The sequence below is a fragment of the Aulostomus chinensis genome, chromosome 3 (assembly GCF_037954235.1).
Source record: "Aulostomus chinensis isolate RoL2024-O1b breed Wild chromosome 3, RoL_Achi_v1.0, whole genome shotgun sequence".
Lineage (NCBI taxonomy): Eukaryota > Metazoa > Chordata > Actinopteri > Syngnathiformes > Aulostomidae > Aulostomus > Aulostomus chinensis.
In genome coordinates, this window is record NC_141322.1 from 20,285,223 (window position 1) to 20,305,467 (window position 20,245).

At 40.4% G+C, this 20,245-nt stretch overlaps 1 protein-coding gene across 1 annotated transcript in view; it reads left to right on the plus strand.

Moving 5' to 3' along the window:
- The window catches only part of ca16b (carbonic anhydrase XVI b), an 88,557-nt gene that overhangs the window by 48,406 nt on the left and 19,906 nt on the right, over positions 1-20,245 (plus strand). Inside the window, exons 3-6 of the mRNA XM_086199445.1 lie at positions 3,300-3,479; positions 8,252-8,400; positions 14,707-14,802; positions 17,368-17,434. Of these exons, the coding sequence (XP_086055571.1) occupies positions 3,300-3,479; positions 8,252-8,400; positions 14,707-14,802; positions 17,368-17,434 (492 nt within the window). The remainder of the gene's footprint in view (positions 1-3,299; positions 3,480-8,251; positions 8,401-14,706; positions 14,803-17,367; positions 17,435-20,245) is intronic.

Consider the following 20,245-nt stretch of genomic DNA (forward strand, 5'->3'; position numbering starts at 1 on the left):
GTGCTTTCATAATTACCAATGGCTGATCATTTAGGCTTCGCCAGTTGGCGTAACAGCAATTGTGGAGGTGAACGGAGCTACTAGCTAGCCTCAGTCTGCAGGCGACAGCTACCCGAGGCTGCTCCTGTCCCCACTGTCACTCAGACCTGGTCCCGCTGCTTCGTGTGCCTTGGAGACGAGCAATCAAGATTGATATTATTTTGATTTAAATGCTCTTTACTGTTGGTGTCTGACTTACTAACTGCCTACCAGTCTCTTGGACAAGTGCCTCATCTATTGTTAGCTTAAGTTGTTGAGAAATTAAAGAAACATTTTTATTTTCCCAGTATATTTCTTAAAATGATTGATTTTTGGTTTTACCGGCAGACAGCTATCTTGAAGGATCAGGATTGGATGAAAACATACTTGATCCCGGCGCCCCTAATAATCATAACAGACTGAAATGACATTTTTATTCACCTCATTCCTGCTTTTTCAACCACTGTCCCGACCAGAGTAGTGACAAAGAGATCCGGATCCCGTCTCTTCTGCAACAATGACTCTGATGAATTCTTCAAAATAATGTGATACTCCTCTAAGTGGTGAGCTCCAGCATCTATGATTCACTCTTCTCTGTCAGTTATCAGTATCGCATGCATATAAAAACAGCAGTATCCCGCACAAATGATCAGAAAGCACCCATAAAGATTCACTACAACAAGCGTTTTATGTAGCTCTCAGTGTAAGGAGTTATCCCAGAGCCATATGCTCTACCTGTGGCATGTAATGTTTTAGATAAATCAGTCCACAATAGTTTAGATCATGTACTTTGTTTTAATTTGCTCACTCTAGCCGTATAGAGTGTCAGGGCTGCAGTGGTGGGAAAGACTTATCCATTAGGATTGTACTCATTCTGATGGATGGCGATGAGACAGACTAATCAAGTGCTGTGCAACCCCTACTTATCTGATTTTAGTGCTACTGCTCCTCCCATTCTGTACTTGAAAGGCAGAGTTATCTGTCGAGCAGTAAATGGGATGTTATCTGTTTTTTAAATAGAAAATTAACAAAAAGATAAGACTTTTTTTTACAGTTACACTTTGAAAATGTTGGTATCCGCATGTTTTTGTTTTATTTCTATCCTCTGTGTTTGCATATAATGATTAACAATAAATCAAGGCCCTATTCTCTTGCTATAAGTCAATGTCTATTCTGCACCAACACAGTTGACCTTTATGGAGTCTGGGATCATTCTTTAAGAAATGCCAGTCAAGTTTTGTGAGGCCTCAGTAATGTCTGGAAAAAAAGGAAAAAAGTTTTTGTAGTTTGCAACATTTCACTGAGGTGAAGAAAAGAGAGAGGCCAGAAAATGGGAGTTGAAATTGCAGACTGAAAGAGCAGAATAGGTTTTTATTTTCCTTCAGTTGGTAGCCCACATAGCAGCGTGTCAGTTCAAGGAATAGTGCATGTTCAAAGCAACCCGAGACACTGTACTTCAGACAACTATGCCAAGGAGAATATATATATATATGCATATATACGTATATGTATATATATATACATATATATGTATATATGTATATATATATACATATATATGTATATATGTATATATACACACAAATATACACATATACATACATATATATACATACATATATACGTATATGTGTATATATACATATATATGTATATATGTATATATACACACAAATATATACATATACATACATATATACATACATATATACGTATATATACATATGTATGTATATATGTATGTATATATATGTGTGTATATATATGTATATGTATATATATATATGTATGTAGTAAATGGGATGCAAGTAAGTCTTAACCAATTGTACAACAACCATAAATGCATTCTACTTAATCAGTGTTATTTTCCAGAGCTGTAGAAACGTTCTGCTTATCCATCAGGGTTCAGTTTGCCCCAGTCTTTGTCCTAGAAACATCTGGAGAAACGGCCCGAAAATGAGGCTATGCAAGCGCATCCAGCTTGAACAATGTTCCAGACTTTCCCTGCAAAATGCAGTTTAAATGCAGTTTGGTTTTAAACATAGGTTTTTGACATGAATTAACCCAGGATTTAATTTTTCAGCCCAAAATTGTTCATTTGTTTGATTTGATTAGGGTTGTAATATTATTTCCATGGATTCTAGCATTAGCTAGCATCGCTGCAGCTCCAGAATGATTATTAGTCCTGTTAGGGCTGAAAGACTCCTTGTTTAGTGTTGCTGATGATCAAAGTTCTCAGCTAAAGTGTTAACATGATAATATTCCAAGGCTGGTTACTAACCAGTGCCTTGCTTCTGCTGCTACAACTCCATTGTCGTATCCTGAGTCGTATTTATTGGAAAAAAGAATGAAATGATTCCTATCTGCCCACCCAACTGTGCGTATTGATATCTGTTCTGTGACTGAAGTGGTAAAACATTAGATGTTCCTCAACTAATCCTGAATCATGCTGTCTTTTTTTTTTTTCTGTGGGACTCAGGGATATTGTCATTGGCTGCAAGGTGTTTATACGTAGCAAGACAGAAAGCCATCCTTGATCCAGAGTGATTTAGTGAAGAGGAATTCTTGTATCTTTTTCATGAGCAGTAGCAATGTTGCCCTATATCTGTAGGGAATGGGATCATGAATATTGTGTTAACCCAGAAAAGTTAAAATCCATGCATGCTTCCTTGTTCCCCTGATCCTTCAGCTTTTGTTGTTGCCTTGGCCCATTGTACCCGAGAAGAGATCAAGGGGACCCCTGTCGGTTTTGGATTATTCCTTTGTAGAAGCGCCACTGTAGGGGATAGAGGATTAAAAGAGCAGACGGTGGATGGGGATTCTACAGGAAGTTAGTTTGCAGCACACGCTGCACATGAATTGTTTAAGAGGAGTATTTGCTATTCAGTAGCCTGTTTGCTTTTGTTGTTTTTTTTTGTTTTTTTTTATAAACATGCACATTCTAGGTTCCATTTTAGTAGGTGGAGGACAAATATGCTTCATTTGAATATCCATATCATATAGGGACAATAACTGCAGGATTGCCTGTAGCCTGATGATGGATTCTAACTGTATTCACATGTCATCCCAGCTGTTGGATATGATAGATTCATTGTCCTCCTTCGCTCAGTTTTTGTTATGGGCATATTGAAACCTGGCTGCTGCTGCTGCTGTTGTAGCAGTAATATCGTCACTTTCTATCTAATTGTGTTTATGCTGCAGCAGGTATCCCCAGATAAAGGCCGCTTATAGGAACTAGTCAACGTTTTTAAATTTGCTCTTGATGCTTTTTTTTTCTACAGGAAGCCATGGACCTCAAGGGTGGGCAACATTATACCCAGAATGTGCTGTGAAGAGCCAGTCACCTGTGGATATTACAGATGAGCAAGCTCTGGTTTCAGGAGAGTACCAGGAACTACAGCTTGACAATTTCTATGCTGAGTCCTCAAACCAGACCACCATGAAAAACACTGGAAAAACAGGTGTGTATTGTATTGACTTCTGTACATTAGTGTTATCATCACGAGTATAGAATACAGTTTGGCAATGTCATATGACATCATAATGTTCAGCCAGGTGGCAGAAGTTCTGCTTGTCCATCGTGAGTGGTTTTAACTTCCTTTAAAAGCAACATCCTACAGCCTTTTTAGCTTCTACCAACTGTCTCAACATTATTTGTGCCTCTTTCATTCCTCCCGTGAGCTCCAAGAGTCTCCTCCAGCACAATGTAATTTAACCGTGCATGAAATTCCAGCCGGAGAGTAGCGCTGCTGTCAGTTGCTAGCTCAGTAGTTAGCTAGCTTTGAATTCTCACAAGAGAGATCTTGAATCAGGAAGAAGAGGGTAATGATGGAGGAAGCTAAGAAAGAGCAAAACAAGACTCTTAACCCACTGCCACTGACTCAGTGTGACCTAGCGACAGTACACAACCACGCTGGTGTCCAGATGTTGTTGGTGGTAACCTCCTGCTGTGCACCCCAGTCCACCTCCACAGAGAGCCGGCTCTCATTTGATGGTAACAAACTGCTGTATTTGTACTGCTACCAAAAGGCAACATACTGGGTGCCAAGGGCCCTTATTTTGTCCCATCAGGAGGAACTAGACATGCCTGGAGGAAGCCCTGCCCACAGCCCTACTCTGCCTCTGATTGGCTGCCACGTGATGCCTGGTTTAGGCACGTGGAGTGAGGGAAGGCTGACCAGGGGAAGGGCAGGAAGGAATCTTTGCCAATCATGGATGGGGAACAATTTGAGATTAAGGAGGATACTACAGTTTTGTTTTTGGCATCGCCCCAAACGTGACTGTGTGTGTGCCCCTATTCAAAAATCATTGCGTTCAATCAGTCATAACCATAACAGATGTCAAAGGTCCCTTTAGCTCACGTTCCAACATTTTTCCTTCAAAATCAGTTGTTTCATTAAATGTGGCTAAGATCCTGCTGCCAAATCTAAAATGAATGGATCGGAATATAACAGCATCCTGTATTTTATCAGCAGACGCAACTGCTGCTTAACAAAAGTATAATGCTCCTGTAAAATCTCTGGAAGTATTAGAGTGTTCCAAATAATTTGCAAATTATTTCAAAGAAACGCTTTATTTCCCAGCAATTTAATTCACAGAAATAGCCAAAGGCATTCTTATCTTCCTGTTTTATCTTGATTGATTATAAATCCAAAAAAAAACCAAAATACCATTCTGTGAAAGATTTTGACATGCTATATTAAATGGAAAAATTATATCCAGATTTTATCCATATCACCATCTCCCAGAAGAGAACATTCAATTGAAAAGCATAAAATGTCAATCTCTTAAACATCTCATTGATTTTTGTGTGCTTTCAAAGGCCGACTAACCAATCTATATGTGGTTTTAGTCACTCCTTTTCAGCCATACTTTTCCCTGTCCCTCAGGATATCTCCGTATTCTGTTTGTACACACACTGCACGGCTCATTTCCAGGCTTCAGTTATTAACTACCACTTCAACACCCCCCTCAACAAACACATTATTTTTTCAGGAAGCACATCCATGGGGCATTGGTGTGAAAACCCTGACCTTAATTGATCCGCACCGCTTTTAGCATGGAGTAGTGCCATCTTGTGCATTTGATCATAATGAGAGTTGTTAGCTTCCAAGACAAACACTGGAACAACCGAGCGATGCCGCGGGCTTCTTATTTACCAAGATGGCAATGACATGGCTGGCTTGTAATCTTAAGCACACACATTGCAGTGGGAATTTTCGATGGCCTACCACACAAAAATTGAACAATATTACAGGAAATTATGAGTTTGCAAATTGCCCTTTGAAGAGGCCAGACTTTGTGTTTAGCAAATTCACATCACGGTACTGTGAAATTGATTTATTATCTCTTTGCTAGAATTTAGAAAACTTGCTTTTAGTTCGTTAAACTGAAGCTTCCATGACTGCAAGATCTCTTTTTATATTTTGATTGGTTTCCAAAATAATGAATATAGGAATGTTTTATTTTTGCTTGTACTGTATGCATGGATTAATGGATCATATAGCAACGGACAAGCTCGCTGCCCATAATTTAGTTAGCTGGTTGCTAACATCCTCAAAAGACTGAAGTCAGAACAGATCGACACGTAAGAGCTTTAGCACTCTTTATACTATCTAATTAAGGACTCGGGGAATCGATCTGAAATGGTCTCACCATGTTCCCGTGTGCCTGCTTTGAGATGGGGTTCATTTGCCACCAGTTGAGCTGTGTTCCTCAACAAACATTTCTCAGTAAGATTTCAAACAACTTTCAACCAAATTCATGGTGAATGGCACGGCCCCAGAGACATTTGCATTGATCAAGGATTTACTTTCACACACACACTCCCCTTCTTTCACAGGCTGTGATTCAAGGTCTTTTTGGCTTAGCTTCTAATTCCCGCTCTGCTGTTGGAGGGTTCAAACGCACCCAGTGCCGTATTTCTAATGAAACTCCCAGACCAGCTAGCACCCCCCCCCCCTTTTTTTTTCCCTTGACTCTGCTTGTGTTGCACTCAGGATTACATGGCTTCAACAGCAGACGTAGCGGGGAGTTATTATCATCTCTGTAAATGTTTGTGCTCATTGAAAACAGTTAGCTCAATTATGTGATCGATTGCTCTTTTTCCCTGTGCAGAATGATTGACATTTTGAACCTATGCTTTGTGTTTTGGAAATCTCCCGCATCTAGCCTTTTCTTCATGCTGTGGGCCATCAGCTTAAGCAGCACCGGCATGTTAATACTGCTGGCAGATTCTTTCTAGCCTCTCGACAGGGGCTCAGCTCATCCCTCATCAGTCGATGCTCTTCTAGGTTTTCCTCTCTTCAGATCTCTTCCCCGCATTTTCCCTGGATCTCGCTCTTGTTTTTCTTCAAATTTCAATCCTGCTAACCATGACAAAATGATCCGGTTTCATTAACCCGAGTTTGATGTGTTCTCCTTGAACAGCTTGCACATCGTGTCATCCGTGTTTGCAGACAGTCTGTTTGCTTTTACACATCCTCCTTGTTTGCTTATTGGTTGTTGTTGGTTTTTTTCCCTTCTTTTTTTTGTGTGATTAAAAATGGCCTGTCCTTTTCCAGAGATGTTGACTAAATCCCCATGTAACAGGAGGATCAACGGAGGGAAAACAAGTTCTAATCTGGCTAATGATATCAACTGTCGCGTGGGGTTACAGAACCCAGAACCTTTTATGTTACATTCTTGTAGATACTGGTATACCATGAGTCAACCCACTGGGTTTCAGCTATGTGAACACTGAAATAGAGCTTCCTAATTGTCCCCTGTAGTACATTCTACAAGATGAAACTGATGAAAAAATCGCAATAAAATTTGCATATGTATAATCAACAAACCAAACATTTATCAATTCCTAACATTTTTTTTAATGTTCAGTTTAAATATAAGACCGAAGCTTCAGCTAAAAATATTTGAGGGATGTGTTCCCTTGAAAGGTGAAAATGTTTCAAAGCAAAATGAAAATGACGAGGCATTTGATATAAGAACCGTTAAAATACACAGGTTTTTTTTTTGTTTTTTTGTTTTACATGAAAACATATTTATTTGTAACTTATATTACCAGCTCGGCTCAGCAGGTAATTTCAACTAACACGTAAAATGTCCTTCAATAAAATTGTGTGTGTGTGCGTGCGTGCGTGCGTGCGTGCGTGCGTGCGTGCGTGCGTGCGTGTGTGTGTGTGTGTGTGTGTGTGTGTGTGTGAGAGTGAGTGAATGCAAAGTCTTTGATTTGCGACTTGCCCTCAGGTGCCAATAGTGATGAAACCTTGTCACGGTAAACATATAGCACGTCTTTGGGACATATTTCTTAACATGAAAGTGACACTGCCGAGGAAAATAAAAACCCCAAAATGCAGTAAACACCCAAAATTCTTTCATCCTAAAATGTGTTTGAAGAAATATTCAGAAATACTGAAATTGGAAGTAATCCTCATCGTTTTTTAAGGTGCCTGCTGTTCTGCACCTCTTAACTGTCTCATTAGAACCTTGGAAAACTGTGAGCAGATAACAAAGAAGGTGGATGCCATTATGTACTTCAAGTGAACCCTGCAACAAGTTCAGAGAGAGAATGGCTTTCACTGAACCTGTTGACTGCAGCGCTCCACAACCCACCAATAGAAAGTCAAGGTCAGAGGAGGAGGAGGCGGGAGGCTGCTCACTGCCATCATTGTAGTTTCGGTGTCGTGTCTTTGTCCCTCCGTCAGCAGGAGCACGTGAAAAGTAGTGAGATGATTTTCACAAAACACGGGAAAATTAAACTGAAGCAGATCCATTTTAAAAGGCAAAACTTGCATTTTCTTTATTGCTTTTTGGTTTTGTTCGTTTTTTTTTTACCTTGGCAGACATCTTGATGTTTCTCGTTCTAGATTTGTTTCCTGCAGTGGAATGTTTTCCCTCCTAATTAAAGAGACCAAAACAGGTTGTGAGTGGCAGCCTGGGCAGCTCTCTATCCCCTTAAAACCAGATTGGATGGGAATTTTTGTGTAACCAGAGAAGCAATTTACTAATCTCATGAAGGTAACACAAGGAATATAGTATAGACAATATTCAGTTCATATCTAAGTAATGGGCTGTAAAAAAAATGCCGAGCAATAAACTGCCGCCCTGAGGTCTGGTTGAAGCTGTACTGATCATTTTTATTATAGGCCACTGTTGCATAATTTCGCTTAATTTATGTGATTTTTATTTTTGTCTTTTTTTTTTTTTTTTTAAACCTCCCACGTTTCTTTTGCAGTTGCTGTTCTCCTGAAGGATGACTACTTTGTCAGAGGTGCCGGACTGCCTGGGCGTTTTAAGGCTGAGAAGATTGAGTTTCACTGGGGCCAGAGTAATACATCAGCAGGCTCGGAACACAGCATAAATGGCAGAAAGTTCCCTGTGGAGGTAAAGCATCCCGCCGCAACCAACTGCTCTGACAAATTTGCATTAGGAGTCAAGACTGCAAGTAGAAGAATTAGCAAGTTACTGCCTTTACATATACTAAAAAGTAAAATTCTTCAGAATCTGTGTTCACGTAAATATGCTTGAAATTCTCATCATCTTCATGACCATTAAAACCAGAGTCCAGATGCACCTCCGCTTGCAGTTCAGGCCAAATTATTTGAGCGCGGATTTAATACATTCTCTTTGGGATCTTGTGTTCATCAGCTTTATTGAGTTTTCAGATTTTTTGTGGGACTGTGGCAGCGCATTGATTTTTCTATAATCCAGTTTCTGCTCATCTGCAAGAAGCTACTGGTTTAGAGATGAAGACGGCTCAAGCTGTTGAAGCGCTCCGGATCCCCGTCAAGAGGATGAAAGAGGTTTGAACTACCTCTGGGTAAACGACATTGACCTACTGAAAAATCTGTTAAAACCCAAAAAGACATTTGCATTCGAAAGTTATGTACCGTGTTAATCGTTAGAACTCCTTGAAAAACCCATTAGACTGGACACTCTTAATACGGAGAATTTGTTGGTATGTTGTCGGTTACCAAGGCGACGGGTTCTGACCCACTCTCAGACTTGGAGATGATTGTCAGTGACGACATGATTTTTCCTCCAGAAGCTCTCGGGGGCGAATGCACGGAAAAGTCTGAGCGCTCCGAAAAAAAAGAAGATGGTGCAATATAGTCATAACACACTCCTTGAGACTAAAGAAACACAGTGAGAGTGGACTGCAAGTGATAACAGAAGCGAGGGGGAAAAAAAACCAACATCACCAACTCAGTCAGATATTAAGAATATTCTGTTAGAAACCTTCCTGGGATTATTTATTTTGGTTTGTGGATTAATGCCCTGCAGAGAATTGGTTATTAGTTCCTCTTCATCATTCACAATGCCATTCATTAGGGGATAATGGATTAGAATGGAATTTGCAAATGTGTCATACATTTGACATTTTGTGTTTTTTAAATATCTCACCCACTTTTGTTGAAAACGTGTGTGTGTGTTGGGGGGGGGGGATGTCTGCTGTGTTTTCTTGGCCCTCTTTCTTGGGAGGCTTCTCTGCTGACAGCTTTTTGATCCCAACTGGCTGAGTAATTAGATTGATTTTCGCCACATGGCTTTGTGTTCAATGTACTGTTAAAGGGCACTGGCTTGTATACAGCTATCGTTAAGCTGTTGTGCATATGGCTCTTTTGATGTGCTTCTTAATAAGACGATGGAATCCACTTTAATTAGATATTTGGACAGCTGTTAGAAATAAAAGCTGAGGGCCAACAAAACTAAAGTGCAGATACATCACTTCATGCATGTGAAATATCGATTTGTAGCACAGTCGATTTTTGGTCGTCTAACACTGTAGTGCTCGTGTGCTTTAAATAACGATGCTTCTTGTATGAGAAGGTAATTATTTGAAATTAGTGGACAGGTTTTGTTGTAATTGTTTTACTTTACTCAATGATTGAACATGCAGAGAGACAGGAAAGTGAGTTAAGAGGGGGGCGTGGCCTGACACTCGATTTGTTTGTGGGTAACTCAATTTGGGTGAATGATTTTGATGTCAATATTTGTCTTAATTTTGTCAATTAACCTTGTTCTTGTGTCTTTTTTTTTTTTTTTGTCCTGAACCTATCTGGACAGAATAACAGGGAAATTCAAGTCATTTCCACAAGGGCTGCACAACTTAGGGAAAACACCCATCTATTTGCAATTATTTTGACGAATATCACCATTGCTGTATGATCTATAGAAGAGGATGTGTGCGGGATGCTTCTATATCACCGCAATGTATAATTGAGAATCGTATTGTCACACACAAGTATCCTGCAGCGAATATTGCACCTTTCCAGGGATTTGGAAATTGCAGAAGGCCAAAATGCAATTTGTTATTAATTCTGATTAATTGTGCAGCCCTAATTTAAACTTAATGCTACATATTAGTTCAGCCTCTTCTTATTTTAAAGTTTGCGTTAATTGAAGCTGTTTGTATCTGCAACAGAGGCTGAGAAATCATGCTTTTAGTGGACGTTGATGATGTTTTTCAGCCAGTTATTTATTAAAATGCCATACGTTTTTGTTTTTGTTTTTCCCGGTGTGTTTCAACTCTAATTGGGGTAAATGATGGAAAGATATTCAAAGACACCCAAAAAATGGGGCCAAAAGTATAACGCTTCTCCTTCCAACCCAACAATCTATATTCTCATTAGAATCACTTTCACAAGAATTGATATTCCATACAGTTATAAGTACAATGAAGTGCTTTATAAGATAGTTCTGCATAACTCCAAATAAGCACATACTCCATACACAGAAAATCAGCACAGATGTGGTGGTGGTCCTTTTTGAATTTATTCATAACCTTATTAATAAGTCAGAATACATGTATCAAACACCGTATATTATTTCACACAGTGAAAAAGAAGGTGAAAGAACAGAACATAATAATGATTTATGGTTGAAGTACAATATGGTTATGCAGGATTTTTTTAGCCTCTGGTCATTTAACTCTTCCATCCAAATGCAGCGTTTTCATTTTTCATATTCATGCCTCAACAGAATTTGCCGTATTTGAGATTCTATTACATCTGACACCACATTAGTCGCAGGGCTCGACATGTTTGTACATGTTCCTGATTGTTGGAGGCAGCGATGTGATGTATCAGAGCTTGGCTTTGTTTTCTTCTTCTTGTTAATGTTTTGTCCTTTGACAGCAGAACAGCGCGACCTTGGAGGTTGAGCTCCAGGACTGAAACGCTCCCTGCTAAACAGAGACTGTACTCTCCAATCTGCTGTCTAATTAGCTCTCAACTCACAACCCTGGAACGCCTAGAACAACTACATTAAGCATTTAGCATGTTACAGTTGGTGGTGGTGATGGTAGTGGTGGTGGCAGGTGGTGGGGGGGGGGGGGTGGAAACCCTCGGAGTGCTTATCCTACCTGCCTTGAATTTCAAAAGAAAAAAAATATCGTTCACACCCGGTTTGAATGGGAACAACAAATTGAGTCAGCCGTGTTATTGAGCTGCTGGCCTTTGAGACACGGTCATCAAAAAAAAAAAAAAAAAAAGCGGAAGGCGCTGCTCGGCCGTAGCTCCTGAGCTTGACATTAATCTGACCACGCTCTTTTTCATGGAAGTGAAGTGGGCAAATCGATAGATGGACCACCTGTTTGCTCAAAAAGCACAATGAAAAATGAAATCATGGGTTATTTTTTCCCTCCTCTAGGGTACCATTGGGAGATCTTTTCTTATAATATATTAGCTTTTCAACCAGGTCAGATTAATTATACATGGATTACAAATCAAAGCGTTGACGGGTCCTTGTTTGAACCCATTACTGTGTATTTACTACTTTACTTCTGTAAAACAACTCCGAACCAGAACACAGTCTTCCATGTGTGAGGACTGTAAAACGGATGGAGCTATAAGAGAATGTTGTGCTTTTGTGGCGTAAAAACCTTGTGATATATAATCAAGAGTGAATTCCTTTTGATGAGGAGCCATGTGACCAGAGACAAACAGCACCAGTCATTTTACATTCATCCAAACTCAGAATGGTGGTCGTAACACTGCTACCGCTGACAGGTAATGCGCTTTTACAGTGACTCGGGCCCATTCATGTAGGTCAGAGTGAAAATGTGCAGGTAGAATCGTAAATAGCAACCCGCTTGTTGTGGAAGCGCGTCGTCTCCGCTGTCTTTTCTCGTCGTCCGTGAAGTTCAAAGGCAGAACCCTTTCATTTAAAACTCTAAAACTTTCTTATGCTAGTTCAGTAACACATCCTGTACACCATTTTTGAGAGCTATTTTTCTTGAAAATGAGGGTTGTAGCACTTTGCTGGTGCTCAATTGTATTGAAGTAGAGGCTTGTTGTGTGTGATGGGTGGGGGGAGAGAGAATCATACTGTGTTGAAGAGGACAAATCTACTTTTTACTAAATGCCTCAGTATCGTTGCAGACAAGGCTGTTGTGGAGTCTGAACATGGTCATTTTATAGGCCAGGTAAAGCATTTGTAAATAAATTGAGTTAAATAATATTTGGGGAAAGTTATGGAAATTTGCTTCTCTAAAGCCTGGATATAAAATATCTATGTAGTGAAGATCAACTGAGAAAAATCTGATTTTATTAACAGATATTTCCTTTGATAATCTGCGTGTTAATGTTGCATTGAAGAGACAGAGACTGAATTTACTTTTAAATACGCTGTGAAATTTTTCCATGTCTGTATACTTTTACTGTGTAGATAGATGGTTTCAGATACGAATCATCGGCAGCTGCAGACATTTGTAATTTAATACGATGGCCGTTAGTAAATATCAGCCAGCAGCCTAAATTGAATGTGAAATATTGGTGTATCTGCAAAAAACAAATCCCGATATTGTTCGCTCCCCGTTCGAGGGAATATTTGGTCGTGAAAATGTTTCTTACTTTATTAGAAGAAATGTGTGTGAACTCCATGTGAAGCCTTTCTGCTAATCTGCAGGAAATGATGTCAAACATGACTTTAGTCCACCTGTTTCTACTTCAATGACCTAACACATCCAGGCTGGATGAACTGAAGCCTGTACATATCCCATCAGTATGAGTGGTGATCCGTCTCCATATGACATCCTTGTGCGTGATCGACAGGCGACCTGCCCGCCTCTAACCCAATCATCTGGGACAGGCTTCAGCTCCCTGCGACCCTGTACGGGATAAATGATTATGGATGATGAATGTCTGGATGTACTTAAATGGGCGGGCGTGTTGTGGAGATGTTCAGCACTCGTGTTCGCACTCGCTCACAAAATATGAACATCAGGCCCCTTGTTAACAGCAAAATTAATCAACAGAGTTTCTTCAGAGAATCTGAACTAAATCATCAAACTCAAGTTGTGTTTTGTTGTTGTCTCACCTGTTCTGTCTGCCTCCCTGCAAGCTGTCATGGGTATTTGATGTTTTCTGATTCCATCTAATTTCACCACAGCAGGATGGTAAATGTCGTCTTGCCAAAAGAAAATAAAAAAATAAAAAAAGCATGTCTGCAAATATCTGGATGTTTTAAGACGGCTTAAAGTTTGGCCGGACCACCTGTCACAACTTTAACCAACGTGGATGAAGTTAACTTTCAACAGCAGTTTCCACCGAGAAGAAGCTTGAAATCGTGGGATTCACATGGCTTTTGGCAACATTTATTTTTATCGGCCGCTATAAAAGTGTTTGATAATTGAATATCAGGTTTTATCCGAAGTGTGTCTGTTAACAAGAGCGGGTCACATGAAGCAATCTGGGAGAGTAAATGAAGCCCAAGGGGGGCAGCTTAATTGGGTAATGTAGTTAATAACATCTGACGGGTGATGAATGACCAGGGTTCCCTCTTGCTGAGTTCTCAGACAACAAATTAGTTCCATTGAAGGCTGCAGTTAAAGGAAATCTGAAGGAAAGTGATTCATGGAAATTATCTGGATTAAGTCATTTTGTACTTATTTCAACTTGTGGTACACATTTATTTTTCAAATTTATTTATTTATTTATTTTTGGCATCTGTTGCCTGACCACAGCCACTTGTAGCTCGAGGTTTCATGTAATTACCCTTTGAAATCGAAAAAGGCCGGCATACCCTTAAATTTAATCAACATCTTGGACCTTTTTTCATATTACCAATTAACTTGGTTCACTGACATGAAAGGGTTTTCAATTTAAAAAGGCTCTAGACGCTGCGATGACGGATAGCTCCAATTACCACTTTTAGAATCATTTGCTGATTTTGATGAACACTACAATTATATGTCTGCTTTGAATTAAAAGCATAAATGTAAGCTTTATAACAAACCAGAGCAATGGCAGGTAGCATATCATTTTTTTATGATGCTTTCACATTATAATCCACATTTCCTAAGCTTTGTTAGGAAATCCAGAAGCAGTGTTGTGGGTGATTTAAGGTAATTGGGAGCAATGATTAGAAGCTTTTTATTCTGTTAGATCTCACCACAGAACAGAAAGAGTACATTCCTTCAGCTCGCTTCTCGTGACTGTCTCTGAGAGGACAGTCGCCTTGAGGTATGGGATGCTGTATTTCTTTCGCATCCTCCAGAAGTGGCAGAACACAAAAAGGAATGACACAGATTATAGGAGATATATGGGAGTGATAAATACGCCTTCTTTTATACCCCTCAAAAAAGCCTTTCATCAGCCTCTCAGCAGTGCGTGCAAGTGATTTATGACAGGACTGTTAGTTTTTCCTCGTCCGCTCCTCAAGCTATATATGCTCTGTTTCCCATCTCAGATGCAGATCTACCTTTACAACTCCGATGACTTTGACAGCCTCAGCACCGCCATCAAGGAACGACGCATCATTGCTGCCATGTCCGTCTTCTTTGAGGTAAATTATCATCGTCCGTCGTTGGGACTGAAGGTCAAGACAAAAACAACTACACAAAATACACAGCAGGAGAAGACGGGTCTTAGAACGGGCTGGTACAGAGTTGCATCCTTCATGTCCTCTATACAAAGACTCACAATTCCATGATCTCTATAAACAGATACTGCATGTAAATACAGAATCTGAAGGCAAGGTAGAAATTATTGGAAAAGGCAAGTTTCTGGTTTCCATTTGAGTTTGTCAATTTGATGATCAGAAAGCATCGGTGGAAATGCATGGTTGGAAAAAAAAAAAGGCTTTCGTCTTGACAATTTAACAAAAGCAGTTGTTGTAGTTATAAACTGTTCACTGTAAACTGGCTTCTTTTGAAACTGCTTAAATTTGTCATCTTTCTGCTCCACGCAAATGTCTCCAGTTGCTATACAGTCTGTAAACAATGAGAGGTGGACTAAACAAGGAAGTCTTCCACTGGATATCCACTTGTACACTGGAAGCCCGGAATACTGGCCTTTGTTCCCAGAGGTCAAGCCATCAAACATAGACAGTGGGTTACGAGATCACATGAAAATGGAACAGAACCTTATTGTGCCTGTAGATTTGGTTACCTCGATAAAAAACCTGTCCCATTTCCTTATAAATTGATCATGCACAAAACCTGTGGTCCAGTTATACATCAATTCCAAAATCAAATCAATCGTTCCACAAACTAAATTCCATCATCCCTCTGAATTTCATCAAAATCCACCCGCAACTTTTTGGTCTCAGTTGGAATGAAAGGGTGAAACAATATTTAACCAAAGTCTGAGAAATGAGACTGAGTTAGTTGTCTAATTACAAAACAGTGTTTAATCATATTGAGCTCAATATTAGAAATTATTTTTGCTACTTTTGTCGTGTTGGGAAAGTCTCTTTTTCACATGGCTGCTGATTATGTGTCTTTCTATTACAGGTAGCTTACTAAGAAACAATAAATTGCCCCACTGAATGTCTGAGCACATAAGCTCTTAACATACTAGAGTGGAGCTAATTTCTATTAAGAGTAAAAACACCCCAGAGATCTTTGAGAAAGCGTACAGCGGCAGTGACGGCTTCGGGGTCTCTGCCGGTGTTCCACTCTTCATTTCTGCTGGCCGTTGTTGTGCTGTTGATGACAGCTGACCGATGCGTGCTGACATTCAGCTTAATAGTACCTAGACGAGGGTCGTCTTTCCGGCGGAGAGGCTGGAATGGGGACACAGGTGTTTTTAATGTAGGTCTACTATCAGACAGTGATGGACCGTGTATATACCAGGACCTAAATGCCTCTGCTGGGTCCTGACAGCCCTATTGCTTACTGCAATTAGCACCACCATACACAATCTGCTGAATAGCAGTTTACGGTGCGAAGGGGTTTAAAGTCGGCACACACACAATGCCTGCGATTTACCATTTCTAATCAATGAGGAGTCTTCCTGTCCTCCCTGAAGACCTATTAATGGCCTCTAAGGTCCGTGTATTATCCACATTCAGCATTCACTTGCACATAATTACTCTCCTCGGACTGACCTGAATTAATGTTGGGTAAGACAAGATAGGTCCCCTCGTCCCAACTCTGTTTTTGTCCAGTCGCTTTCCTTAAGTAGGACATTGGCAAACCTGCCAACTGCCCCCTACGTCGCTGCGACATGTCAAAGTAGGCTGGCAAAATTTGTCAACTAGCAGTTGAACCAATCATGTGCCTGAGTTGCTCCTTCACTGAAATAACAAGCAAGGATAATTGACAAAGGTGTACAGTGTGTCAGTTCAGAAGACTGCAAATTGACGGTGCCACAAAATAGATTGGTTGTATTTTCAAAGGAATACAGTCAGGTAGTGCACATGGAAAGTTGAAAGTGGGAATTGAGTCAACCACAAGTTTAATCAGACTTGCCAACCTCGGAAAACGTTTGACAATATTAATATGACTCCAACTTTTTGCAGTTTGACAGCTAGCTTGCTTGCCAGCCTGGCATGTAAATTGTCATTGTAACGTTACATTGTATTGTCTGTTTGTCGTAGCTAAATATGACTCTTCACTGTACTGTATTCATATTCAGCATTGCGAATATTTACAAAACAAGTCACACACGCATGTGGCCGCCTGTTGCGCTGACGGTCTGGTTGCAGTCAGAGTAAATAATTAACAAAAGGCCAAATAGGTGAGGAGTGAATCAACTGGTGTTTGTCCCCTGGAGGAAGTGAAAGCACCATCTAAATGAGCTCATAGGGTTGTTGAAGGTCAGCTGGATGGCAACAGCCACAGAAGAAAAGTAACCCGTGGTAAATGGACGACACGCAGGCTTTACAAAGTTCACCTCGCAGGATCACTTCTTGAAAGCTGGAACACTAAATCTCACGCAGATTTTTTCATTTGTTTTTGGGGAACTTGTTTGAATGTGATGTCGTGGATTAAAATGTATTTAGGATCATTCTTAAAGTAATTGAAGTGCATCGTAAGCGTGGGATTACATGCTGTACATTTATAATAACTGTATTATTTAAAATAAGTTATCATGTTAATTTCTCTTCTTCTGGTATTTCTCTTAGCTGGGGCAGAAAGACAATCCAGCAGTAGAGCCCATCATCCAGGGTTTGAAAGGAGTAGTGCATCACGGTAAGTAATGGAAGACATTTGATGAATGCAATTGGCGTGTAAATATTTACATATATCACATTATATTTGTTCCTCTGCAGTGTTTGATAAGTTTAATTATGGCCCCCGTGATTAGAACTGTGGGAATAAATTCAATGTGGTGTATTCAGAAAGCAATTATCCCCTACAAATAAGTTTAGGCAGAGCTGTGGTTGATGTTTTGGAGTTGATCCTCGAGGTACCTCGACGTGACGGTGCAGACACGCAGCTCCTCCCTGCCTCCAGAGAACAAGGAGTGATACTCTTGTTTCATCGGCCATCACAATTAAATCCCAAATTAGAGTCTAAATACAAGATATGTGCGGCGTTTAACTTCAAAAGGAGGCAGAATCTGTTCCATGGTACGAGACCTCAGCGGATGTCACTCACAGAGACAGAAGTATTAATTACATCTGAGCTTCAATTAGACGACACTCAGCTCACATGCGCATGTATGGAAGCTGTCATAAATGCCGAGTCCTTCCATGGCTGGTATTCACAGCAATTATTGTCTCCTATTGTATAGCATGGCACAGTGCTTTACACTGCTGCTGTGCTGGTTTCCCTTTCTCCATTAATTATGCAGACTCCAAGCATATGTGTTAGCATGACTAGGTAATTCTTTACTGTAGCTGGGGACGTAGCAGCTGTGTTTGAACAGGCACATATCACTTGTTTTACAACCTGCCACTGATTGTCCTCATGCAAGTATAATTGTGAACTGTCAAGGACATGTAAATGGATGATATACACTAAGAGATGAGTGTGTGTGTGTGTGTGTGTGTGTGTGTGTGTGTGTGTGTGTGTGCGCGTGTGTGTGTATACTGAAGCATGGCGTAATTGCTATGTACCCAGGCTGATTTCATAAAGACTTGTTCTAGCCATCATTGAGTCTTTTCTAGGTGAGGTTATGTTTTTTGTGTTGAGCCTTTAAAGAAAAAAAAAATTGTTAACACCCCTGAATATAACAAGAAAAACTGAACAAAAGGGAAAAATCTTACCAGAGTTTCTCCATAGGTGCAGATGAGTGTGCCTCGGAATCAGAAAATGAGTCACTTTGTTTTGTGAAATATGTACACAACTTGAGTTTGGATGTTATAAAATCTCCTGATGTGATTGACTGAGTCCTGCACCCTGAGCGACCTGCTTCCAGCCAGCAGAACCTACTTTGCTAGGATCCCCATCAGCCATGGATAACAGCTGCTCTGCCTTGGGTCCACCCAGAACACATACAGTACAAAGGCTATGTCATAACAAAGATCATAAAAAGCAGGGATTATGGTAACTACAAAGTGATCACAAAAATCATAACTGTAATGATAACAATGAGGAATTCCTAAAAAATTGCAAAGAAACATTGCAACCACACCCTTCAAGGTATCTTTGATGCACAGCCGGCAGTAATTCACACATCAATCAGCGCATGAATACAATTAACAGAGTCAACCACAGGAGGCTAGCTCATGTTAGCAACCCCAGCTAACATACATACTTATGCACGCCTCCACCTATTATAACTAGAATATGACATAAGGTAAAAAAAAGAAATAGATGGGTGACTATCCATCAGCGATATGATTATACAGACATCACTACAACATATTTTTAACCTTCATTAACCTTTTTTGGTAAGTTGCTGTGTTATTAGTAAGCTACTCGTGCTTTTGTTTGAGCTACAGATTGTGCGTGTGTGATTGTGCGTGCCACATTCAACACTCAGCTTGATCTCCTCCCTGCTCTGAAATCAAAATAGTCTGTCAGCTGTAGCCCTCCGGATGACACAGGCGTCTGAGCAGAGATGGAGTGTGATAGTGTGGGAGTGGGGTCCACTACATTCTAGTGGTTGTAAGTTCGTAACACCAGTCTGAAATTTTCTGCAACTTTTTACTGCTTACAGTAAGACGAGCTAAAGCAATCTACCCAGCAGCAAAGTCCTTCTTTAAAATTCCACTGACGTAACAGCAGTGGAAAACTTGGCTTCCTGATTGGCTTATCAGCCGGTGACTGTTTCACTTGTGGTTTTCATTCCACAGCTCCAATGTTCTGTTTCTTATAAACTGGATTGCCTTTTTTTTTCTCGGGGGGGGGGGGGGGGGGGTTGAATAAACCTTCTTAATCTGAAAAGGGATTGAACTTTTGAAATGGCAAAATCAGCCTTCTATCACTCTCCCTAAGAATAAAGTGCCCCTTGTAACTCTTCATCTACCACCATCACTTGTCATCTGTCCAATATGCCGGTTTACACACGTGTATTACATAATAATAATCAGACCCAGCTGTAATATGTGTTTAGTGCTGATTATCAGATGTTTACATGCTGAACTAAGACGATAAAAAAATGTAAATATTATCCTTGTTAGCCTAGTATTTGTGATCCCGTCAGTATGCTGCTGTCAGCATGTACTGTAGCTCAAATCACCGCCACGCTCCGGCTCTGCCTCAGAGCTGCTCGTACGGCTCCACAGATGTTCGTGTTTTACACCGCAGTATTTTCTCCTCTCCCAGCCAAAAGAGGGCAAGTGTGGGTGTGGTGTTTTTGGGCACTCTTCCTGCTGGCTGCTGAACACTCCTCGCCTCCTTCCCTGTTAGGGTGGTTGGTTTTCCTTTTGCTCGTTATCCCACAGTCATCCATCCATCAGCATCTGAGCAGCCCAAGAGCGATAGGGCACGTACGCCGGCTGAGGAGGGGGAGGGAAAAAAAAGAAGCCGTGAACACTGAATTTGACTCCTAACTAGGGGGGGGGGGGTCTGTGGTCATATCAAATGCAAACCCAGCCCCAAACCCCTGTTAAG